General features: G+C 35.6%; 1 protein-coding gene across 3 annotated transcripts; it reads left to right on the forward strand.

Moving 5' to 3' along the window:
- UBXN2A (UBX domain protein 2A) lies at positions 1-25,301 on the forward strand. Of its 3 annotated transcripts, none has more exons than XM_081592616.1 (7): positions 1-206; positions 7,730-7,784; positions 13,026-13,164; positions 14,913-15,019; positions 19,498-19,635; positions 20,708-20,866; positions 21,998-25,301. In XM_081592616.1, the coding sequence occupies exons 2-7, from the start codon at positions 7,744-7,746 to the stop codon at positions 22,188-22,190; spliced, it is 777 nt and encodes a 258-aa protein (XP_081448742.1). In that variant the 5' UTR covers positions 1-206; positions 7,730-7,743; the 3' UTR covers positions 22,191-25,301. The 3 variants fall into 3 exon arrangements, with proteins under 3 accessions (XP_081448742.1, XP_081448741.1, XP_081448743.1); XM_081592615.1 differs by lacking the exon at positions 1-206 and adding an exon at positions 218-556; XM_081592617.1 differs by lacking the exon at positions 1-206 and adding an exon at positions 7,184-7,357.
- Positions 25,302-26,649: the final 1,348 nt, after the last annotated feature.

A 26,649-nucleotide genomic window follows, 5' to 3' on the forward strand; every position in this document is an offset into this window, starting at 1 on the left:
GGCGCCGGGCGGCGGTGACCGAGGGAGGCGCGCGGGGTTCCAGCGGCCCGGCCGCCGAGCTCGATTGGGCCTGGGGGCGGCGGTGCTCCTCGTCTGAGGGGCTCCAGCCCGGCGGCGGCGGCGGCGCCCGCGGCCCCTGAGCGGATTGAGACTGAGGCCGCGAGGCGAGGGCACGGCGCGGCCCCCTCCAGCGGCCGCGCCCGGAGGTGAGTTTGCCGGGGCCGCGCCGCGCTCGGCTGGGTGAGGGGCCGGGCTGGCCGCCGGGCGGGGCCCAGTGGATGGGTTGGATGGGTCCGGCGGAACCGCCTCGCCCCGTCTTTGTCTCGGTGTCGGAGCTCCGGTCCGCGACCCTGAAAGGGCGCAGTGGGGCGGCGGGCGGGGCGGACTCGGGGCCCGTGCAGGTGAGGCGCGGCTTCGGGCCCGCCGACTCCAGGCACGCGCTCCAGTGGTTTTCTCGCTCTGCGGGCCCTCGGAAACTTCGAGTTCTCTGTTCTCAAAATGCAGACGCGCAGCGCAGAGATACAGAGCGTGTCTGTGTGGGGTGGACCTTTCTTAGGTAACTTCATTAGCTGGCTCTCGAAACTCACTTTTATTTTGTAGGCTTGATGGTCTCTCTTTTCCTACTTAATTTCTTTTCCTCCTCTGTGTCCATTTTTATTTGCAGTTTGTTGCTTGTTAGCAATAACGAACGTTAGTGTGGCTTACAGAGTGGGTTTCTTCTGACTTAATTTGAGATCACTGAAAATAAAGATAGGAAACTGGCAGCCTGTACTAATGCGAGATTGTAAAATAGGACCGATCGTATAAGCGACGTGAAAATCACGCTTCCTTATTTCATAGTCGTGGATCAGGTGTGTTTGGGGACTGTTTATAAGGTAAAGTCAGAGACAGGCACTGGTGGAATCCAAAAAATGAGTAAGAATTGTGTGCAGGATGGAGGGAGTGATTAAGCACACAACAAAAGTGATGCAAGGCAGAAACTACTACCTATTGAGCACTTAATTTTTAGCACTGCGTGTCGTACTTTACACGAAGACTTTAATTACTGAATATTTAATGCTTATTACCAAATTTGTCATTCAAATGTTTTTAGTACATATTGTGTGCTGAGTGCTGACGCTCTGACAGTGACCATTATAGGTTTGTGCAGTGTCATTGGAGGAAATGAATAATCACACAAGTAAATGCCTATCTACCTAATTTTTTTCCGTCGCTAAGTCATGTCCGACTCTGCGACCCCATGGACTGCAGCAACCCAGGCTCCTCTGGCCTCTGCTGTCTCCCAGAGTTTGCTCAAACTCGTGTCCTTTGGTTAGATGGCTATCTAACCATCTCATCCTCTACCTAGAAAGAAGCTGAAAAGGAAGAATGAAAGGTGTTGTGTGAGCATATAACCGGGGACTGAAGAAATCAGTTCATATTTTCCTAGGAATAGGTCATCTTTGAGCTCAGTTATTATGGATAAGTAGGAAATTAGGTGAAGGTGACTCCTAGAACTGGAGCTCTACTGAGCCCCCCCCTCACACCCCCCACCCCCGCCCCAAGAAAGGACACCAAAACGGTTTCCAAAGGAGGGAAGAAAGATCCAGGCAAAGGAAATCAGTTCCACAAAGACTTGAGAATGTTTTGGCAACTGAAGGTCAGAACAGGTGAACTGAGGGGACTGTGGTTAGTTCGGGCCAGAGAGATGATGTGGGGCCTTTTAAACAACGTTAAGGTTTGGGGACCAGTTTTTTCTTTTCTTTTTTTAAAAACTTTTATACCGAAACTTTCAAACTACTCAAATGTAGTGAGAGAACGTTGCAGTTAACTCCTTGTCATGTTATCCAAGGTATTTGGATCTTATTTGAAGAGTAATGGGAGGTCTTGGATTTTAAGCAAGAAAGTCTCATAATCAAATTTGTATCTTAATCAAAAAGGTCACCCTGACAAAAAACAAAACAAACACAAAACAACAAAAAAGAGAATTCCCTGGCAGTCCAGTAGTTAGGACTCCATTCTTTGACTGCTGAGGGCCTGGTCTGATCCTGGTCTGGGAACTAAGATCCCATAAGCTGCGTGTCATGAAAAAAAAAAAGAAATGTTACCTTGACTCCTGTGTAGAAAATGAATCGGATGGGGACAAGAATGGATGTGGGGAAACCGCCTAGAGATGGTGGTACTAGGGTTGTGGTTGTGAAGGTAGGGCAAATTCAAAGAGTATATAATAGATCTTTCCTTGTTGTGTTAGTAATTCTATATTCATGCCTTTTGGAGGAATCGTGGAAGGTTTTCTAAAGGAGATTGTATTTGAGAGAGAATGTCTTGGTGTCAAAAGGGTAGCTAACTCAGGGATCTGGAGGGTTTTTTGCAGAAGTTTCACCTTTCTCCTAGGATTTTCTCATTGAAATTACTTTTGTCACTATCATTGCAGTCCTTGTGAGCATATAACTCCCTCATTAACAATTTTTTCTATTAATAGAAGGTAGCAAAAATGAATGTTCATTACTGGGATTACAACTAAGATAAGCTAAAACTTTCCAAAAGATTTCATTTTTTTTTTTGTTATGTACATAATAGTTAATAACTTAGAATTCACAAAATATACAAATAACTGTCTTTTTAGTGTTTGAATCTGATGCTGCCATAGTTTGCTCTTGGAGGCCTAATCCTATTCCATAGAAGATGTAACTGAAAGGTGATCTGTTGATTTCTTTTCCCTAGTGCTGAATGACTTTATCCTTAAAGGAGAAACTGGCTTCTGTATAGCATGCCTAGTGGTAGAATATCTTGATTCAAATCCATAATCTTAAAAAAAAAAAATAGCCTGTAGTATGTTATAAAAATAAGTAAAATTTGTGGTTCTTTTCAAATTCTAGTGTATACATTAAAAGATGACATTTCTTGGTAGTCTAAATTTATTTTGACTGGATTTTCCTTTTAGTGGATACATTGCAGATAGCTTAGTTTCCTCTGGCTCCTGACTGATTTTATTACTACAGTTGTTGGGAGTAAGTGGGATAATATTTGAGAAGGTGTTTAGTAAACTGTGATATACAATGCAGATGTAAGATGGTAGTGGTACTAATGGGAAGTAAACTGAAGCAGAATGAAGGAACTTGTATTCATCCGTCCATTCTGATGCCCAGCCTCACACTGGTAACTTCAGTATTTGTCAGGTGGCTTTTTTATTTTCTACATACAGTATGTACATGACATAAGTTCTTTCATGTCACATGACTCATGATTGTAGATGCTCACTCAATAGATATAAAATTTTTACATGGTTCGTTTCCATGTTACTAATTTATGGTAGAAATACCTAAAATAATGATAACTTTATGTCCATTATAGAATGAGTGTTTTGTTTGTTTGTTTTTCAAAACCATTTATTTATTTGGCTGCATTGGGTCTTAGTTGCAATACATGGGATCTTCATTGTGGCACAGGGGCTTAGTTGCCCCACAGCATGTGGGATCTTAGTTCCCTAACCAGGGATCAAACCCACGTCCCTTGCATTGGAAGCTGGATTCTTAACCAGTGGATTACCAGGAAAGTTCCTAGAATGAGTTTTTACTTTATAATTCTGTGCTGTGTTTGCAATTAGTAGTTCAGTATATTTTTTTCCTTGTTAGTCTGTAAACTTCCTGTTAATGGATACTGAGTCTCTCCTACCATTAGTTCTAAACTAGTACCTTGCACACAGCAGTGGGAGGTTCAATAAGTATACAAATGTTTTTCAAAGTTAAATTAATGAAATGAAAAGTGAAATTTCATAGCCATGTTGAAATTAAAACTTTGAGACTAAGTCTGAAGGTGTTTCTTACCATAAGTCCTTGTAACGGAGGTTATAATTGGGGACTGGGAAAAGAGAAAGGAGCATAACATTACTGTATTCTTGATATTGTTCTCTGAACAACCTTCTTAGGAGGATAATTATCTCCAAGTTACAAGTTAGGCAACTGGGATTTAGAGAAGTTAAGCAACTCTTAAGCTCAAAAATGATGTAGCCAATATTCCAGCACAGGATAGTTTGAATCCAAGGTCTGTTCTTCATTCTCTTGTTCTCATGGAACAAGTAAAAACAATTTATCAATAGTTTAAACTATGAAATGATAAAACATATTAATAATTGGCTAGAGAATAATAACTTATTAATGGGAAACGGTAAGATGCTTTAAGGATGGCTCCTCCCTGCTCTGCACTTGGCTAAGCACCTTGGAAGGCTTCCTTGGTAGAGCAGCTGGTAAAGAAAATGAAACTGAAAGTTGCTCAGTGATGTCTGACAATTCTTCAGACCAGAATACTGGAATGGGTAGCCTTTCCCTTCTCCAGCGGATCTTCCCAACACAGGAATCAAACCCAGGTCTTCTGCATTGCAGGTGGATTCTTTACCAGCTGAGCCACAAAGGAAGCCCAAGAATACTGGAGAGGGTAGCCTATCTCTTCTCCAGTGGATCTTCCCAACTCAGGAATCGAACCAGGGTCTCCTGCATTGTAGGCAGATTCAGCTGCATTGCAGCTGGCAAAGAAGCTGACTTTGCTTTATATCGGGGTCTCAACATTAGCACTTGACATTTTGGGCAATACTTTCTTGTGAGGACTGTCTTATGCATTGTAGGATTTTCAGCAGCATCCCTGATCTCCTCTACTAGATATTAGGAGCACCCTTCATCCCAGTTGTTTTGACAACCCAGAAATGCCTCCAGCCATTGCCAGATGTCTTCTTAGTGGCACAGTTGCCTCCTGGTTGAGACCAACTGCTTTATCTTTATACCATAGTTTCATAAAAACAATACTAATATAAATGTTTTCTCTTTGAATGCAACTGATTTTTTAAAAAGTAAATACTGGATTTTATGGGCTTCCTCTGTGGCTCAGTGGTGAAGAATCCACCTGCAATGCAGGAGATGTGGAGACACGACTTAGCAACTGAACAACAACAAATATTCCTTTGTGTGTATATACTACATATTGTCCAGACATTTATCTGTTGGTGGACATCTGGGTTGCTTCCATCTCCTGGGTTTTGTGAATAATGCCTCAACCACCAAAATCTTTTCTACAGCCACTGCACCATTTTACATTTCCACTAGCAGGGTTCCAGGGCTCTAATCTCTCCACATCCCTGTCAATGCTTACTATTTTTGTTTTATTAAATAATAACTATTCTAGTATGGGGTCGCGAAGAGTCGGACACGACTGAGCGACTTCACTTTCACTTTTCACTTTCATGCACTGGAGGAGGAAATGGCAACCCACTCCAGTATTCTTGCCTGGAGAATCCCAGGGACAGAGGAGCCTGGTGGGCTGCCGTCTATGCGGTCGCACAGAGTCAGACACAACTGACGCGACTTAGCAGCAGCAGCAGCAGCAGTATGTATAAAGTGGTATCTAATTGTAACTAGTGATGTCGATCATCTTTTTCATGTGCTTATTGGCTGTTCATATATCTTTTGGAGAAATGTCTGTTCAGATCCTTTGCCCAGTTTTGAATTGTTTTCCCTACTGTTTTTAAGTTGTATTTTTCTATCATTCACTTGATAGCTGCAAACCTTTGACTGCTTTCCAGAGTTCTGACTAAGTTGGTTCTAACAGTTTCTGCTTATCTTTCAGTGTTTCTGTGGAGATAGGAGCTTGCAGTTCCCTGTTCCCTCATTTTGCTGACATCACCCTAGAGTTCATTTTGGGGGTGGGGTGGCAAGGGCAGTTTACTGGAGTATAATTATTTACAATGTTGTGTTACTGATAGTTTCTGCTGTGCAGCATAGTGAGTCAGTTATATATATATGTAACTCTTTTTTAGAGCCTATTCCCATATAGGTCATTGCAGTATTGAATGGAGTTCCATGTGCTATTCTGTAGGTTCTTATTAGTTACCTGTATTATATGTAGTGGTTTATATATGTCAGCCAAGTTCAGTTTTTAAATTTTGAATCTTGGCTATATCTAGAATTTATTTTTGTAATGGTGACTCCATATGATTGTTGAGTTTATTTGAAAGTCCATCTTTTCCTGATTTTTTTTTTTTTAGATCTGTAATAATAATATGGATTCCTCATGGGTTTTTGTTTTATTCAATGAGTATAATCCATTAGTATCATCATTTACTTTGATGTTCCATTTCCCAGATTTGTCCAGTGGGAGCCTCTTCATGTAGTTTCAGTGTCCTTTTATGTCTTCATGGTTCACTGAGCACCATCTTACTTTCTGGAGCAGTATGTTTCAGGTTCATTTGTTCTTTCTCTGCCTGTGTAACCAACGTTTTCTCTAAGGAGCCATGATTCCCTTTTTTAGGAAAATTGTATTTAGAAACCACGGTGTGAGATTTTGGTATACTTATCTAGTGTGACCTTGCTTCTAGGACTTCTCAAAGGGCAGATGGCTTGGATTGTTTTAAACATTGACTTGTTTGATTATTTGTAAAATCAATTTTTTATTTAAAAAATTTTTTTATTATTTATTTGACTGTACCAAGTCTTAGTTGCAGCCTGCAGGTTCTTTAGTTGCAGCATACAGGATCCTTAGCTGCAGTATGTCAACTGTTAGTTGTAGCATATAGAATCTGGTTCCTTGACCAGGGGTCAGACCTGGGCCCCCTGCATTTGGGAGTGTGGAGTCTTAGCCACTGGACTACTGGAACGCCCATGATTTTCTTTCCTTATTTCTTACATTATTTTTGTTGTAAAAGCAAGAATATTGCAGAAAGTTTGGAAAAGAAAGAAAATCCACAATTTTATTACCTGCCAACAATAACTATTTTCATTCTTGTTTCTATTTTTTCATATTCATTCAATTTTTGCTGAAATTTTTATTTCTTTTATTTTTCACTTATATGGTATCTTTTTCCTTCATAATTATTTTTGAGGGATATATAATATCCCATCAGGGCTTCCCTGGTAGCTCAGCTGGTAAAGAATCCTCCTGAAATGGAGGAGACCCCAGTTCGATTCTTGGGTCAAGAAGATCCACTGGAAAAGGGATAGGCTACCCACTCCAGTATTCTTGGGCTTCCCTAGTGGCTCAGATGGTAAAGAATCCACCTGCCATGCAGGAGACCTGGGTTCAATCCCTGGATTGGGAAGATCCTCTGGAAAAGGGCATGGCAACCCACTCCAGTATTCTTGCCTGGAGAATCCTCAGGGACAGAGGAACCTGATAGGCTACAGTCCACGGGGTCACAAAGGGTCAGACATGACTGAGTGACTAAGCACAGCACAATGTCCCATCAAGCAGCTGTATCATGACCACTTACTGTATTTTCAATTTTTCCTGATGAAAAACAGCTGTGGTAGACATATTTTATGTCTATAGCTTACATTATTGGTCTTTTAAGTTCCCAGAAATCTGGAAGATCAGGGTCAAAAGATATAACATGGTCAGTTTGCTTTCTCCTGAAATTGTGAGAATGAGTTTATATTGATTTAATATTTTGCTACTATTGGAAGTTGAGTGAAATGTTTACATTCACTTTTGTTTGTTATTAAATCAAAGGGTACATTATTTTTTCATCATAATATTTACAAAATCTTTCTTTTATCAGAAGATTATCCAAATCCTGAATTTACTTTTTACTATTGCTTTACTCTAGGTAAAAGTGACAGCTTTGAGTCTGGTCATTTGTTCTTAAGACCTCTTTAGTGCAATTTTAGGACTGTATAATAGCTTAAAGAATATTAATACATATGTGGGAATGAATTTATTTAAAATACTGTATTAAAAACTTTAGGTTTTCCTTTTACTTTTGCAGTAAAACAAAAGAGAATGAAAGAAGTAGATAATCTTGAAAGTATAAAGGAAGAATGGTAAGTTGATTGATGCATTTTCTTTGTACTATCTTTATTTTTATCACATTTCACTGAGTTAGTATGTTTTCATTATGATTATTTGTTAAGTATCTATGAGCAATGTATTTTAAATTTGGTGTTTTTTGCTGTACTCGCATTAAATGGATTTTTAGTGAAGTTTCTAAATATTTTTGTGATTAGTTTTTTGAAAAGTGTTAAATTTCTCTCTGCTCACATATTATTTCTGTTATATAACTGAGAAATTAAAATAACTGTTTACTTCATTAGCCCGTTGTGTTATACTGTCTTGGAGTCATAGTGGAAATATAATGACTTTGGAGTCAAATAAACCTAAGTTTGAATCTCATCTCTGTCTTGTACTACTTTTCTGGCCTTTGAGCAACTTAGAGCTTCAATATTTGAAGCTCAATTCTTTGAGCTTCAATATCTCCTCTAAAAAGGGAAGGGGCATACATAGATATCTGAAAAGCTTTTGTGAGAATCAGCCAATTCAAAACACTGAGTATAGTATTAACATGTAGCAGGCACCCAATAAATTGTAGATGCAAATTTGGTGGTTCTTATTAATATAGAGTTGTTTATTCTCTCTTATCTGAGATGAAATATTTATTTTTGTATTACGTTCTTTTTGTCTTAAATACTCAAAGATGTAAGCACCTTTCATTCATAGTCCATTTAAAGAGACAAGTGTTTATATTAACATGTTTTGTGAACACTTTCTATACCAAATATTGTTATTTTTTCACTGGAGGATTTATTGTTTTATGTAAATATCTGATACTAACTATATAATTGTGAGGTTGTGTCAGGAGCCTCTAAGACCGCCTCCAAATGTGATGATTGCTTAGAGGAGTCACAGAATTCAGCATACAGTCATACTAATGACTAAGATTTTGCAAAGAAGGGACACTTTCCATAGGGTGATGTCCAGGGGAAACCAAACATAAGCTCCCAAGAGTCCTCACCCAGTGGATCCAGCAGGACACACGCTTCATTCCTCCAGTACATAAGTTATGACAGCACATGTGAGATGTTGTCTACCAGAGAAGTTCATTGGAAATGAGCCTAGGGTTTATAGTGGGGGCACATATTAAAATTCCAGACTTTCATGAGGAACGTAAACAGGGCTTTCAAAGAAAGCAATATCAAGCCTGCTCTGTTAATACTTTTCTACACAGAAATAAGTTGAATGACTTAATTGTAAAAATTAACCTAGGACCTATTCTAACAGTTTGATGGAGACATTATTTACATATCATAATACTTTAAATTCATCCATTTAAAGTATACAATTCAGTGGTTTTTAGTACATTCGTAGGGTTGTTAAACCAGTCAGTTTTCTAACATTTATATCACCCCAAAGAGATCCCCATACCTATTAGCAGTCATGCCCCATTCTCCTGTGCCCTACCCCTGACAACCACTAATATGCTCTCTGAATCTGTGAATTTGCTTATTCTGGGCATTTCATATATCTGGAATCAGAAACTATGCGGTCTTTTGTGACTAACTTTCATTTAGCATAATGTTTTCAAGCTTCGTAATGTATGTATCAGTACTTTAAATTTCAGTTCAGTTCAGTTGCTCAGTCGTGTCCGACTCTTTGCGACCCCATGGACTGCAGCGTGCCAGGCTTCCATGTTCGTCACCAACTCCCAGAGCTTGCTCAAACTCATGTCCATCGAGTCAGTGATGATATAAACTTAAAAATAATTAGTAAGATATCTATACAAAAAGCTATCTTAAGTTTTTGTACTTTTTGTTACTAGAGAAATCCCTAAGACTTCATGACTCTTTACTTAGCCAAAACAGCTTTGGTAATCAAGTTTCAGAGTTACAAAAAAAGGGTATTGATATTTGCATCATCAATGGATAATGACAAGTGAGGAAAAGGATGATAGAGTAGAAAACAAAGATGAAATAATGTTGTCTGTATGTATTTTATTTTTAACTAGAGTTTACATTTGGGTCTATTCTTTGTGTATACATTCTATGGAATTTGACAAATCGTGCTAATGTGTGTAATGTTGCATTTTGAATTCCACATACCAGCAGTTAATTGTTGGTATACAAGAAAGCACTGACCTTTGTATATTAAACTTGTGTCCTGCAACTTTGCTACAATTGCTTATTGTTCCAAGAGTTTTTTGTTGTTGTTGACTCTTTTGGATTTTCTATGTAAATCCTTTCTGTGTAAGTCTTGTTATCTTCAAACAAAGACAATTTTGCTTCCTTTCTGATCTCTGTGTATTTTTTTGTTTCCTTTCCTTGTCTTACTGGTTTAGCTAGGGTTTCCAACATGACATTGAAGAGGAGTGGTGAAAGGGGGCATCCTTGTTTTGGTCCTGATCTTAGGAGAAAAGCTTCTTGTTTCTCATCACTAAGTATGACATTAGGTTGAGAGAGTTCCTCTGTATTCCTAATTTGCTGAGTTTTTAATCATGAATAGGTGTTAGATATTTTCAGATGCTTTTTCTACATCTGTTGATATGATCGTATGAATTTTCTTTAGTGTGTCAATGTGGTGGATTACATTAATTGATTTTCTAATGTTGAACCAGTCTTACATACTTGGAATAAATCCTACTTGGTTGTGATGTACAATTTTACGTATTACTGGATTCAAAATGCTAGTATTTTATTGAGGATTTTGCATTTATGCTCATGAGAGTTTTTCCTGTAGTTTTCCTTTCTTGTAATGTCTTTATCTAGTTCTAGTATTTAGGGAATGCTGTCCTCATAGAATGAGTTAGAAGTATTCCCTTCTGCTTTTATTTTCTGTGAGAGATTGTAGAGAACTGATATCAGTTCTTCTTCAAGTGTTTGATAGAACTCACCAGTGAAGTCATCTGTGCCTGGTTGATGCTTTCTGTTTTGGAAGATTATCAATTACTGATTTTTTTTTTTCTTTTTGCCATGCTGAAATTCCCTGATTCAATTTCTTTAATACATGTAAGCCTATTCATATTCTCTATTCCTCCTCATGTGAGTTTTGGTAGATTGTGCTTTTCAAGGAATTGATCCATTTGCTCTAATTTAATCTAATTTGCGGGTGTGCATCTCCAACACATTGTACTCTGAACCTCCTAAAAGCCTAGATTAGGGAATTCCATGGCATTGCAGTAGTTAGGACTCTGTTCTCACTGCCAAAGGCCCAGGTTCAGTCTGTGAGTTCAGTTTCAGATCTGAACTAAGATCCTATAAGCCATGTATTATGGTCAAAAAAAGAAAGAAAAAAAAATAATTAAAAAAAACTAGACTATTTCTTATTCATCTGTGTGTCTTGCCCACCCAACATAGAAGGTAGTCAATAGATGTTTGGATGACTTGGGTTAAAGGACTTGTAAAACTTCAGCTACACTGGATGCTCACCTTTATTTGCTTTGTACTTAGTAGTTAACTATACACTGCTTTCTGAACAGAAGAAGCCAATACCAAAAAGCATAAAGTGGTTGTAAAGATACTATCATCTAATATTTGAGAGCTTACTGTGTGCCAACATGTGTACTAGTATGCACAGTACTATATACCAGGTGTAAATAAGCCTCTAAGTGTATCACATTTAATCTTGACAACAACCCTGTGAGATAGGTAGTGACACTAAGACATCATATAGATTGTCTTAAGAGTATTTATAAAGAGAATTACCTAGAAGAGAAAAAAAGAATATACCTAAATTAAAACATTGTCCTTAAGAGACAGTCTAGCACAGTGATTAAGAGTAAGGACATTAGAGGCCTGAGTTCAGTTTCCAGCTCTGCCTCTCAATAGCTTTGTGATTGTGGGCAAATTACTTAAGTTTTTCTTTATCTATTAAGTGAGGATAAAATCAATATGTGCCTTTTAGGTCAACATGAAGATTGAATGAGATAACATGTGTAAAGTACTTAGAATAGTTCCTATCATTTATTAATAAATATTAGCTATTAACAGAGGCTTTATAATGCATCATGGCTAAGAGCATAGACTTGGAAGATAGATTAACAGGGTTCAAATTCTGTTACTAGCTGTGTAATGTCTAACATGTAACTTAATCTCTTAACATGTTAACCTCTTCACGACTCATTTCCTTGTCTGTCAAATGTGGATAAGAGTAGCTGCCTTGTAGATCCTACACAGTGTAAGAGCTGTAGAAGTGTTAGTATTTATGAAACCTGAGAAGTTATATCTCAGTATATTTATGACTTTTCTATGTGCTTTAGAAGTTTTTGTCAAACAAAATCTTAGGTGATATTTCTTATACGACAAAATACAAACACAAATGCATACACAGAAGAATGGTAGATGGGGTGGGCAGACAAGAATGCAGGAAGGTGGTCAAAAGGTACAAACTTCCAGTTATAAAATACTAATAAGTCATGGGATGTCATGTGCATTATGGCAACTGTAGTTAATAATAATATATTGCATATTTACTAAGAGTAAATCTTAAAAGTTCTCATCACAAGGGAAAAAAATCTGTTGCTGTGCATAGTGATGGATGTTAACTATGAATTAAGACCTACTGTGATGATCGTTCTGTGGAATATACAAACATTGAATCACTATGCTATATGTCTGAACCTAAAATAATGTTATATGCCTGTTATACCTCAATTTACAAAGAAAGAAAAAAACCCAGTAGAGTATTAAACCACTAGAAATGAAAGTCTTCAGTAGGAAATTTTATTCTGAAATGCACAAAGGGGCAAAGCTATGATTATGACTGTTCCTCACACATTATCATCTTTAGTTTCAAGAGTGCTCTCTGTTACCAAAAAGTACACAGTAACCCCTTTTAAAGCCATTTTGAGACCTTTACAAAGAACACATATTTTTTTCACTCTGGACCAGTGGTTTTCCACATGGTGAGGTTTACCCATCCCACCCCCAGAGGCCATCTGGCATTGTCTGAAGGTGTTTTTTATTATAAAACTGGAATGTAGGGGGATGTCCACGCTACTGCTCGCAGACGCTGCTGAACCTCCTACAATGTACGGCCAGCCAGCTCAACAAAGAATTATCTCTCCCCAAGTGTCAATGGACTGAAGTTGAGAAAGCTCTGCTCTGGACCAAACGGGTTAATGCCTTCTTCCCAAGGGCACATATCTACTATCTTAATTTAAAACAGGGTCTCAGCTGCAGACATGGAGATAGCATCTCAGTGCTAGATCCCCTAACTAGAGCAGTTTATGTAAACTTTTAGAGAATTCGTGGTCAGTAATGCTTCTTTTTCTTTTTGTGTCTGTTTGTGTGTAGGGTTTGTGAAACAGGATCTGACCACCAACCTCTTAGTGATAGTCAACAAACAAATTGTGAATATTTTGTTGACAGCCTTTTTGAGGAAGCTCAGAAGGTTGGTGCCAAATGTTTGTCTCCCACTGAACAAAAGAAACAGGTAAGTGTTCATAAATCCTTTCTCTCCTGATGTTTCTCAAAATATGGACCTTTAGAGGTCAAAACTGTTTTCCTACTAATAGTAAGATACTATTTACTTTTTTCACTATATTGAGTTTGCACTGATATTGCAAAAGCAATGGTCAGCAAAACTGGCACCTCAGGAGGAACTGAGGCAGTGGCACCACACAGCACCACACCATACCAGTAATTACTGTACTCTTTTCTTTGCACTTGCGGGGGGTGAAAAACACGAGTTTCAGTTAACAATGTCCTTGATAGAGCAGTGAGACTTACAGATTCCACTAAGCCCCAGCACTTCAATACCTATCTTACTAACATTCTGTGTAATAAAATATGAAGTACATACATAAAATGAGGCTTCCCTGGTGGCTCAGATGGTAAAAAAAAATATGCCTGCAGTGGAGGAGACCTGGGTTCATTCCCTGGAGAAGGAAATGGCAACCTACTCTAGTATTCTTGCCTGGAGAATTCCGTGGACAAAGGAGGCTGGCAGGGTCGCAAAGAGTTGGACATGACTGAGAGACTAACACACACACACACACACACACATATGTGAAACTCTTCTGCAGTATACAGAAGTATCTTAAGGGAAAGTACAGTTGCTTGAGATGCAAACTAAACAATCTGCTTTTTCATGGTGTGCTGTTTTTATGTGAAGGGATGCTTTACAGACAACTGATTTTTCAGTCTTGGCTATGCAGCAGACATTTCCTCAAAATGTATAAAGTGAGTCTGACACTTCAAGGAAGTGAGATAATCCAGAATATGTTGAGAGATGAAATATTGATAACAGTAACACTGACAGTTCTTTTTTTAAGCAAATTATTGTTATTTTTTAAAATAATTTTATTTATTTATTTTTGGCTGTGCTGGGTCTTCAGTGCCACGCAGACCTTTCTCTAGTTGTGGTGAGCAAGGGGTACTCTCTAGTTGCGGTGCACAGGCTTCTCATTGCAGTGGCTTCTCTTGTTGCGAAGCACTGGCTCTAGGGCATGCAGGCTTCAGTAGTTGCAGCTCCCCAGTTCTAGAACACAGGCTCAATAGTTGTGGTGCACAGCCTTAGTTGTTCCACAGCATGTGGGATCTTCCCGAATCAGAGATCCAATCCATCTCTCTTGCATTGGCAGTTGGATTCTTTATCACTGAGCCACCCAGAAAGTCCAAACTGATAGATTACATTTGAAGGAATAGCCATGAATTATCCTTAGTTGTTTTCCCCCCATTTTTATTTTTAATGTTCAAAGTCTAATGTTCAAGTCATTTCAGATTTCTCTAACTGTTGAGAAGTCTGTCCTGACCAGACAGCTTTAGTGTCCTCTGAGACAGAGCACAGGATATTCTTCCAAATGAGTTCTCCTAAAGAAAATGATTAACAACTTACTTTAAAATATTATTCATTATGAACTTTATTACACATGAACATTATAATTTTTGATATTTTATATTTGAAGCTAGCTCTTAAGAATGGTATATTTAAAAATTTGTAACTGTGTAATGGATGTTAACTATACTTATTCTGTAATCATTTTGCAATATATACATACATCAAATCATTAAGTTGTACTTGTAAGACTAATACAATGTTATATGTCAATTATATCTCAATTTTGAAGAAAATATTAATAAATAAAATTACACTGATAGAAGAAATTTTCAAAGGACTTTTAATCTACTAGTACATTTCATTGATTAACATTATACAGTTTGTTTCTTACTGCTTTGCAGGTAGATGTAAGTATAAAATTATGGAAAAATGGATTCACTGTCAATGATGATTTCAGAAGTTATTCTGATGGTGCAAGTCAACAGTTTCTGAACTCCATCAAAAAAGGGTAAGCAATCTTTGTTAGCAGAAGGATATTTTAGATATGTTTCATTTGGAAGATTCCTTTTTAATGTTGTTCACACATCCTTACACATTCAAAAATACTTTTTCTCTTTTAAATTCAGACTTTTCATAAGATGGGTTTTCTTAAGAGAACCACAGCTGTAATCTTGAAGGATCAGGAATGTAATTTCTGATCAACTAAAATCTGACTTAAATTAATTCACTTTGCCAAGGTTACTTAATACCACATCACATCCTACTTGTTATTTAATAATAATGTTTAAATATCTTTATAGTTGTTAAATTGTGATTTCCATTGCCCTGTTGTGTTTTATATTATATATTTATAAAAAGTTGAAAATCACCCATAATTTCATTACCCAGAAGTACTACTGCTATTAACATTTCTGTTGAATTTCATTTTGGCACTTTCTGTCCATAGATTTATACATAATTGTTCATATATTTAAAAAAGTATTTTGACTTTATCTTGAAATACTTGAATATATCTGTATATTATTTTGTTACAATAATGACCCATAATTTATATATATACACCTAGTTGTTGGTGATTTAATTATTTCTTAAGTCTCCCACTATAAAAAATATGTGACTATCCTTGTGTTTAAATTTTTTAAAAAAATAACAGCTTTATTTTTTAATAACAGGTTTATTAAGATATAATTAGCCTACTGTAAAATTTACTCCTTTAAAGTATACAATTCATAATTTTTTAGTATATTCACAGAGTTATGCAACCATCAGCTCTATTATTTCCAAAATATTTCCTTTTACATCACCCTAAAAAGAAACTCCATGCTAGTAATCACTCTCCACTCTCCATTTCCCCGTCCTCACAGCCCTGCACAACCGCACTCTACTTTCTACTTTTATGGATTTGTCTATTTTGGACATTCCATATAAATGGAATCATTTTGTGTTTGACTTCTTTAACTCAACATAGGATTTTCAAATTTCATTCATGTAGCTTTTAACAGTTCTTCATTCCTTTTTATTGCCAAATAGTGTTGCATTTAGTTTATTCATTTATCAGTGAATAGACATTTGGGTCATTTCCACATCTTGCTTATTACAAATAATACTGCTCTGAACATTTGTATACAAGTTTTCATGTGGACATATGTTTTCAATTCTCTCAGGTCTAGGAGTGGAATTGTTATCTCTGTTTATGAAGAACTGCCACACTGTATTCCAAAGTGATTGTACCATTTTATATTCCCACCAACAGTGTATCAAAGTTCCAGTTTTTCCATATACTTGCCAGTGCTTGTTAGTTCCAGTTTTCTATATCCTTGCCAACACTGGTTTTTTAAATTATAACTATCCTAGTCATTAAGAATGGTATCTTGTTGTGGTTTTCATTTGCATTTCCCTAGTGACCAGTCATGGTGAGCATCTTTTCATGTACTTGTCAGCCACATGTATATCTTCTTTGAAGAAATGTCTATTCAGATCCTTCGTCGATGTTTTTTTCCCTTGCCACATGAGCCCTTAGCAGTGAAAGTACAGAGTCTTAACTACTGGACCACCAGGGAATTCCCCCTTGCCTACTCTTAAAAATTGGGTTATTTACCTTGCTGTTGATTAGTAAGAGTTTGTGATGTATTTTTGAGACTTTTCTCCCATTCTTTTGTGTTTGTTGTTGTTTTATTTTTTTGATGGTACTCTTTGAAACACAAAAGGTTTTAATCTGAAGAGTCTGATTTATTGATTTTTTTCTTTTGTCACTTTTGTCTCTGGTGTTATATCTAAGAAAATATCACTTATCTCAGGGCATTGAAGATTTTACCTGTTTTCTTATAATTATATTCAAAGTTTGACTAGTATCTCCAATTACTCTTTCATGATAAACTGATAAATTAATGTGTAAAAGGCATGAACATTCTTTCAGCTATTGATGCTCATGTTCATGCTTCTGCTTTATTAAAAAGATACACAAAATTAAATTCTGTCCCATAGCACTGTCCTTAACATATGATTTTATGTGTGACATCAATTTAATGGTGCAAAGCACTTATTTTGGTCAGTTTTTATTTCAGAAGGGTTCATAATATTCCATATGTAACCAATTCTCAATATACACATACACATATGTAGGTCTGTACATATATATATGTGCAATGTATATACAGAATATAAATAGTTTCATATTATATAATTAATTTTGAATCTTTTTCAAACTTATACAAAAGTCACAAGTGAAGTACTAAGAACTTTTCTAAAAGCATTTCAGAGTGAGTTGCCAAAGTGATGCTTCTTCATCCAGAATAGTTTGTATTTTTTATTAAAAAAAAAGGAAATGTATTTTCCTATGTAACCACAATACGACCATCTATTGATGTATGATTATCATTTAATCCTCAGACATTTTCAAGAGTCAATATTTATCTTAATACTATCCTTTTAAAAAAAGGGAAATATGTTTTCCTATGTAACCACAATACAACCATCTATTGATGTATGATTATCATTTAATTATCAGACATTTTCAAGAGTCACTATTTATCTTAATACTATCCTTTATAGCAAAAGCATCCAATTCAGAATTACTTATTGCTTTTAAATGTCATGTCTCTTTCATTTCTTCAAGAGGGAACAGTTCCTGAGTTTTTGTTTTTGTCTTTTTTTAATGACCTTGACACTTGAAGATTATGGGCCCAAATTATATAGAATGTCTCTCAATTCAGATTTGTCTCATTTTTAATTCATGATAGCCACCATTCCAGGTGGCTTAGTGGTAAAGAATCCACCAGCCAATGCAGGTGACATGGTTTTGATCCCTGAGTGGGGAGGATCCCCTGGAGAAGGAAATGGCAACCCTCTCCAGTTTCTTGCCTGAAAAATCCCATGGACAGAGAAGCCTGATGGGTTACAGTCCATGGGGTGGCAAAAGAGCTGGACATGACTTAGCAACTAACTAACAACAATCCTTGATAAGACTAAAGTACACTTTATTGGTAGGAATATCACAAAAGTAATGCTATCCTAACTTCAGTAGTAATTTGTTCTTTGCTTTTTTTTATAGTTTTTTTTTTTCTTTAGCCTTTTTTCATTTTATCTGATTTTTGAACTCTATATGAATGGAATGTGTTTAATTTTTGTGTCTACTCAGTTTATTTCTTTGGGATATTCACCCATGTTGTTGCATATAACTATAGTTGGCATGAATCCCAGAAGCAATATAAGAAAGATAAATTTGATTATGTAAAATCAATTGCCAAACTGGGAATACTTGTTGCACTTATATCCTGTAAATGGAATATATACACATTTCTTACAAATGAGTTAGAAAAAGATGAAAAGAGTATTTTATGTTTGTACCACTTGATCTACTTTAAAACAGAATAGCAATATGCAAAATACAGAATAGTGTATATAGAATGATACCATCGGGAAAAATTACAAATCTGTGGTATTTTACTATATATAGAGAAAAAATTTAGCAGACTCACCCCAGTTTTTTATCAAGAGAGGAATTGTAAGGACAGTCACATTGCAGGGAAAGGACTGTCACTTTCTAAGTCAATTTGTATTCATATCTTTTGCCTTTCTGGAACAAGCATGTAGCTATATTTTCATTTTAAAAAATGAAATAAGAGCTTGATTGTTCTTGCACATTATTCATCCTACTTAGATACCTATAAAAGTGATCAAATTGCTTACTTTTAGCAGTATGTAGTCATCAAATATCTCATGACTTCAGTGTTACTCTGAATAGCTCAAGCTGTTCATAAATTTGTAGTTTTAAAAATTATTCTACCATAAAAAGGAACACATTTGAGTCAGTCCTAATGAGGTGAATGAACCTAGAACCTATTATACAGAGTGAGTAAGTCAGAAAGAGAAAGATAAATATCATATTCTAACACATATATACGGAATCTAAAAAAATGGTACTGAAGAATTTATTTACAGGGCAGCAGTGGAGAAACACTTAGAGAATAGACTTATGGACGTGGGGAGAAGGGAGGAGAGGATGTATGGAAAGAGAAACATGGAAACTTATATTACCATATGTAAAGTAGATAGCCAACGGGAATTTGCTGTATGGCTCAGAAAACTCAAACAAGGGTTCTGTATCAACCTAGAGGGATGGGATGGGGAGGGAGATGGGAGGGAGGTTCAAAAGAGAGGGGATATATGTACACCTATGGCTGGTTCATGTTGAGGTTTGACAGAAACAACAAAATTCTGTAAAGCAATTATTCTTCAATAAAAAAAATAAATTAATTTTAAAAAATTATTCTATATTGTTCTTGACTTTTGATATTCATATTATCTAATTGTATTATTTTTTAACTATATTATTTTAAATAGATGTAGTATATAATTTTTATTGCATAGAATATTATATGCCTCTTATTTCTATATTTTTTTATTCTTTTTGCATATAGAATATGTTTTTCAGAGGAACAAAAGGGATATTAGTAGCTTCTTAACTTCCTTTCTTTCCCTTCCAAGGGAATTACCTTTAGAATTACAGGGAGTTTTTGATAAAGAGGAGGTAGATGTTAAAGTTGAAGATAAGAAAAATGAAGTATGTATGTCAACAAAGCCTGTGTTCCAGCCCTTCTCAGGACAAGGTCACAGACTGGGAAGGTGAGTAGGCTCATGATCTGTGCTTTCCATAAGCAAAGGCTTGACTAATATTCAGCTTTTAATTATTTTACTATGTAGACCACGTGTATAGAGTTTATAATTTCTCCCACTGGAAATGAGATATTTTTTTCATGTTAACTTTTATGAGAACTTCTAAATCATATTCACCTTAGTGTAAATTAACACAAGCTGGCACTATCCTTAAAAATCATGAAGGCTTTTTTGGTTTTATCTGATCAAAAGGGCCTGGTTTAATAAAGACATGGGACAAAATTGTGTGGGTAAATCTTTTTTTCTCGCTTGCACCTACCACTTGAGCTTTACCATTAATGTCACAGGGTACATAGGCTAGCTTTGGGAGATAGGATTCTGTAACCAGTGGCTTCAGCATTGCATTCTCCAATCAGTATCTGAATTTTGAAATAATACAAGTGAAATAACACCTGGTAAAGTTAGTATCAGAGCCTTTAATTATTTTCAGACTTTGCAGTCTTCCTCTTATCCAATTATGCCTGTGACAGAATGTGCAAAGAAGTTAAATATAGGATTGCTTTTTATTTTTATGAATTCTCATATATGAATTATCAAGATTGGTAAGGTATATACATGCATATTCATCCACAAGTATAAAAATATTCAAGTGTGATTTTCAGAGTGATGAAGAAATACTTTATTTCCTTTATAACCCAAGGACTATTCTCTATAGAGAACTTATTTCTTCTAGAAATTTTAACCTGGGACATAGGTAAAGTCCATGAATCTGTCAGCACTATAAAATTGTTCTGGAAGGCACTATTCAAATACATATGTACTTAAATAGTATTGAAGTATACTTATATAACAGTCTTACATATTACTTGGATATGCATAATTTCATTAAATTCCTATAATCATCATCTATGATAGATACAACTGATACTAATATATTTATGTGTTACTGGGGGAATAGCTGTGACTGGCTCAAATCTTCCTAAAATCTATACTTCCTGTAAAGGTTTTAGAGTAATTGTTTAATGATCAAGTTCTGCTTATTGTAAAACACGCATCTGACTTGTTGTCTGGATTTTCCTAGTGCTACACCAAAAATTGTTTCTAAAGCAAAGAATATTGAAGTTGAGAATAAAAATAAGTTGTCTGCTGTCCCACTAAATAATCTGGAACCCATCACTAATATACAGATCTGGTTAGCCAATGGGAAAAGGATTGTCCAGAAATTTAACATTTCTCATAGGTGAGTCTTCTATTTCATTATTTGTCTGATTTTCCCCCCTAAATTTTAATAATATTTCTTCTTTTCAAGTCAGTCAATAGTTATTTTTAAGAACTAACCAAGGATCTTAATAAATAGTTCTCTCTAAACGTAATGTATCATGACAATGGAAATTCTTGGACGTTAATGAAATATTTTTTATTATTATTTTTTAACTTATTTCATTAGTTTTCTGGCATAACTAGATATATAGTTTTAAAAGAATTATTTTCAATATGTTTTTAAGTAGCCCTTTTAGCATTATGTGTGTATTTTCCTGTTAATTGTACAAAAAGAATGAAAATACAGGAAAGTCCTGAAAGAAACTGAAATCAATTTAAATTTCATCACCCAGAGATAATCACTATTACTACTTTGATAAATTTTTCTAGTCATTCATCTCTTCTTAATTTTTTTCATTTTAATTAAAGTAGGAGCATATTGTATATAGGTTTTCTTCTTTATTTAAAAGCATTTAAAATTTGGGAAGGGGATATTGTACAGGTAAAATATTCTGTACATATGTGCTTGGTTAAAATAGTAATAGTAAAATAACTTATGTACTACCTAGCTCAAAACATATGCCAGTATATCTTATTTGCCTTTCCCTGATCATATCTGTTTCCTTTTGTGCAAGAGAGAAAACTGTTGTAAATCTGTGTTAATCAATTTTGATGAACTGTATATGTCCTCTCCCTCTTTAAGTATACACACATATACTTACATGTATATAACTGAGCTGCCTTTAAGATTGCAGTGATTATATTACGTTATAGTGTTCATGATACTAACTGAAAATATGCCTGCACCAGGTTAAGTGTTTTCTTAACTAAATTTGAAGTACAAAATGACCTGGTATGGAAGGCATAAAACCCATGTCTATGTAGGATTACTGATTGGGCCGTTTCTGATCCATTCAGAGAATGGATGTTGATTTTTCTGTTACAGAAACTTTTAGACATATGCAAAAGCAAAGAGAAGATATAATGATCCATCACTAAGTTCCCATTAAATTATGTTTAAGAAAATCCCAGACTTCACATAGTTTGTTACCTTAAATTAGCTAATTTAGGTTTTCATAAAATTGCATTAATAGTTTGTGCTATTTTACAGGATAAGCCACATCAAAGACTTCATCGAAAAATACCAGGGATCTCAGAGGAGTCCTCCCTTTTCCCTGGCAACTGCTCTTCCTTTCCTCAAATTGCTAGATGAAACACTCACACTGGAAGAAGCTGATTTACAGAATGCTGTAATCATTCAGAGACTAAAAAAGACCGCTGAACCTTTTAAAGAACTTTCATAGCATTGATTTTTGATACACTAAGTGGAAAGTTTCCCCAAAAATGATGGTCGTAAGTGGACATACAAATCAAAACAAGGAAAAGTCAGATTTGCTGGGTTTTGCACTGTTTAATTCCCTGCTGATGAGATTTTAAAATAAGTACAAGTTAGGAAAGTAAACTATTACTGGAAACTATATTCAGTGAACTTTTTCCAGAAGGCTACTCAGAAAGAAAAATATACTAATTTTCAAATACCATTTATTCAACATAAGATATATTCAATAACTATATCATTTAAAATCTTAATATGGTATAAAGTAGGAAATATGTGCACAGGATCTTTCATTCAAATATCATTCCCAAACAGCAATGATGTGTTTAAATGTTAGCTGTCTCAGATTTTTTAAATAGCAATACATTAAAAAATTGTACATGGCAGGTTAAAAGCATCAATGTAATTTTCTTATATCTGAGATACAATCATAATGCTGAAAGGGTCTGCTTTTACCACAGCTATACCTAACCCTCAGAAGTGTTCCCAATTTGCATACTCCAACAGTTGAATATTAACAGTATCTGGGGTGTACTTTCATTTAAGAATAAAATTGTGTAGCTTAGTATAAGGTCAGTATCAATGTGCCAACTCACATCTCAACGTTTTTAAAATGTGTAGATTTAAAAGAATTCTTTTTTCTCTAGGAACCTGTTTATTCCCTACTTTATTTTCTTTCAAAACCTAGGGATTTGTTTTTAGCTGACATTTAGAGTGAGCCGTTTGTTTGACACCACTCACGTAGAATCTAATGCTGATGTTGTTACATTACTAATTAACATTTTTAAAATGCATCATGTGAAGTGTGGTTTTCTATTTCATACATCAGTTGGCCTGTTCATATATTAAAGGATTGTTTATTACGTTCAGATGTCACTAACGAAAACCTGCTTCACATCTTAGATTTTTGACTAAAATTGGTTCAACTTCATTATTTCACTGTCAGATTAAATCCTCTTGCCTGAAAATAAGTTTAAAAAGCTTTTTGCAGATGATCTGTTGAATCATATTTAAAGTGAAATATACATTGAGTGTGCCAAGGAATGAAGCAGCCATGCCTATCAGCAGTAATGTTCATAGGGTACTGGATGCCTGCTGGAAAGAGCAGTTCTCAAACTTTTTGGTCTCAAGAACTTTTGTTTATGTGGGTTACACATATTAATGTTATATTTAAAATAAAAGGTTATAAAATATTTATTCACTAAAAACATGTGTTAATGTAAAGAACACTTTCATGAAAAATGTCAATTTTCCAAAATGTCAAAAGACGGAGTGGGAAACGTGACATTGTATTTTATTTTCTGCAGACATCTTTACTGTCTTATTTAAAGAAGACAGATGGGATCTCATTTGCTTCCACATTCAGTCTGCTGCAATATCACACATCATGTCCCCTCTGGTAAATGATCCTGTACACTCATGAGAAAGTGAAAAAAAAAAAAAAGCAAGAATAACATCTTAATATAACTATGAAAATAGTTTTGACCTTGCAGACCCCTTGAAAGAACTAATCTTGTAAAGCAGTGATTTGCAGTGATGTTCAAGCCTTAATGCATAAGGATCACCTGGAAAGCTTTTCAGAATGCCTATTACCTGCCACCTACCACATACATTTTAACAATTCATTGTCTTTGGGATGGGTCCCAGATCTCTACATTTTTAATCTCCAGTAATTCTTAGGTACATAGTAGGAGAACCTGTCTTCAGGAAATCCTGCACTAAGCTTCCATCCTAGGAAAATAAAACCTGCATGCTTCACCATGGCAGTGTAAGACTCAACTGAAATGGGGCTGTTGGACCTTTAAGTTTTATCCTAGTCCCCCACAGTTTGTTCTTAAACTGTCCTTCCCTGCCGACCCTTAAGGCTGAACTGATTATGAGATATACTTGTGCAGCTGAAACAAGGCTGCAATATTTAAATGAGGTTTTTATTAAAGGCTCAGGGATAACAAAAGGGAAATAGACACATAACTAGATGACCTGATTTATAAGATATATCTTCTGTTTGAAATCCATTTAGAGAATGCTTGCTTTTCTAGCTCTCAGCCCTCCACGTGGTAGAGTTCTGTTGTTTTATCAGGGAGAGAGGGGTGAACAAAGGAGAGCCTTTTCCTTTTGTCATTCACCCTCAGAAATAGACACAACAGAAAATATTTATTGTCGGTAACGTTTACAGCCATGATAGAGCCCTCTCGCTAGTGAAACAAAAATAATGGCATTCTTTAAAGTGAGGGGATGCTAAGATCATACATAAGATGATTGTTGATATAATTTCAAGAATCTGTAAGAAAATGTTTCATATAGGCCTATCATGAAGCATTTTATAATTTTCCTTTGCATAAATATGTCAATTTATGATTCTCCATATATTTATATGAAGGGGCTTCTTTTTGGAAATATTGTTCTCAGACATATAGAAAAGCCTCCCTTGTGGGTTTTCCAGTTTACCGTACTTATTATCCAGAAGACATATTGGGTATACATGTAGAGTACACCACAGTGAGAAGTTCTTTAGAGAAAGACCCGTCATCAGCAATAACCCTTATTTTTGTAACTGTGAAAACTTTAACACGGATGATATTCTTAAAGGTTTTCTAAAGTGAGAACCACCTCATAAAGCTTTTTATGTGAAAGTTTAAAATTCTAAAGTTGTTAATTAAATGTCTAATATAGCCCAAACATGTTGACTTTAGAAAACAAACTAAATTTTGCAAAGGAAGGCAAACTTGAAAATAAGCCAGCATCTTAGGTGTGGAATACAACTTGACCTAAGTAGTTGTTTGAAAACTGGCCTCAATCAGTTTAAAAGCATTGTTAGGCCTGTTATATAGAAGTACATATTGAATTTTACAAATTCTAATTTATTGGTTAAATTACTATGCATTTTCCAGGTTATAAAGGTTATCTTATTTATTTTATATACTTCTGTCATTTAGAATACTTTTCATTTTACTTGTGTTGAAATTATGCATGCATCTATTTCAGTGCCTTAAAGTATTTTGAAAGCAATCTTGCTAATGGTTAAAGAACTGTTGTCTTAAAGATGAAACACTGTTCATTAAAAGGATCTGTGAAATAATTTATATTTGTTATAAATTAGTTACATATGGATGCATTTGTCATTTTTATTTGCAAAGACATTCAGTTTGAGAATCAACAAACATTTATTAGGTGCTTTCTATTTGCCAGGTACTTGAACCAATCATTTAATACTCAGAAGTGTTAAAATGTGATATTTTTAAACTCAGTGGTTGTGTTTATTTCTTTCACCACCCTTTTTGTCCTTAGTTGAACTACTTCAACATAGTTGAAGACTCCTTAGTATGATTTACTCCTTTGTTCTTTCTCAGTAGAAACCATTTAAATATTGCTCATCACACTGAATCTTGAAATAGAAGTGGCTTATTCAGTAGACTAATATTTGGCTCTTTGTCATTTGATTTAAATGTATGTTTTTTACACAGATAATTCATATTCATTGGAGAAAATTATACAGTTATGCTGAAATGATCTTTAGCTCACCTATTATTCCACCATTCAGAATAACATTTTGGTGTACATCTTTACAGATATTTTTAAGTGTTATCAGTATTCAGTTTTGTTTTTAAAAACTTCTTGGTTATTGTAGGCCTGTTTTATTTATGGAACTCTATTGGTCCTTAAAAATTGTATTAGGACTATACTGTCACTTTAAGTAGAATAGTAATGGGGGAAATGCCTTTTAGTTACATTTCTGTGCAAAAAAGGGAAGGAGGGTTTTGGGGGGGGGGGTTTTGGTTCCCCCCCACCCACTTCCTTTCAAAATTAAACTTGTGGTAGTATATGCAACAAAGTATTGTGAGTGAAGTGTTTCCAAACCTCCTAAAACTGCATAATAGTATGTTCAAATGTAAATTATTCAAAGAAACTTCAACTTGACTTTGTTTAACAGTCTCCACCCTCAGTTCTTGGCAACCACAAGTCTATGTTCTTTCTGTAGATTTACCTCTATGTACATTTCATGTAAGTGGAGTCATATAATATTGCTGTCCTTTGTGACCAGCTTTTTTTCCACAACATAAAGTTTCAAGATTCATCCATGTCCTTTTTATTGCTGAATAAAATTGTATGAATATTCCTAACATCCTAAATATTCACCCATTAGTTGATGGGCATTTGGGTTGTTTCCACTTTTTAGCTATTATAAATACTTTAGTTTTCAAGGGCTTCCGTTGTGGCTTAGCTGGTAAAGAATCCACCTGCAACTCAGGAGACCTGGGTTCGATCCCTGGGTGGGGAAGATCCCTGGAGAAGGGAAAGGCTACTCAGGCCAGTATTCTGGCCTGGAGAATCCCTTGGACAGAGGAGCCTGGCAGGCTACAGTCCATGTAGTCCCAAAGAGTCGGACATGACTGACTTTCACTTCACTTTTCTTCACTTAGTGTTCA

Source organism: Giraffa tippelskirchi, chromosome 4, assembly GCF_054371585.1.
Source record: "Giraffa tippelskirchi isolate mGirTip1 chromosome 4, T2T-mGirTip1v1.2.pri, whole genome shotgun sequence".
NCBI lineage: Eukaryota > Metazoa > Chordata > Mammalia > Artiodactyla > Giraffidae > Giraffa > Giraffa tippelskirchi.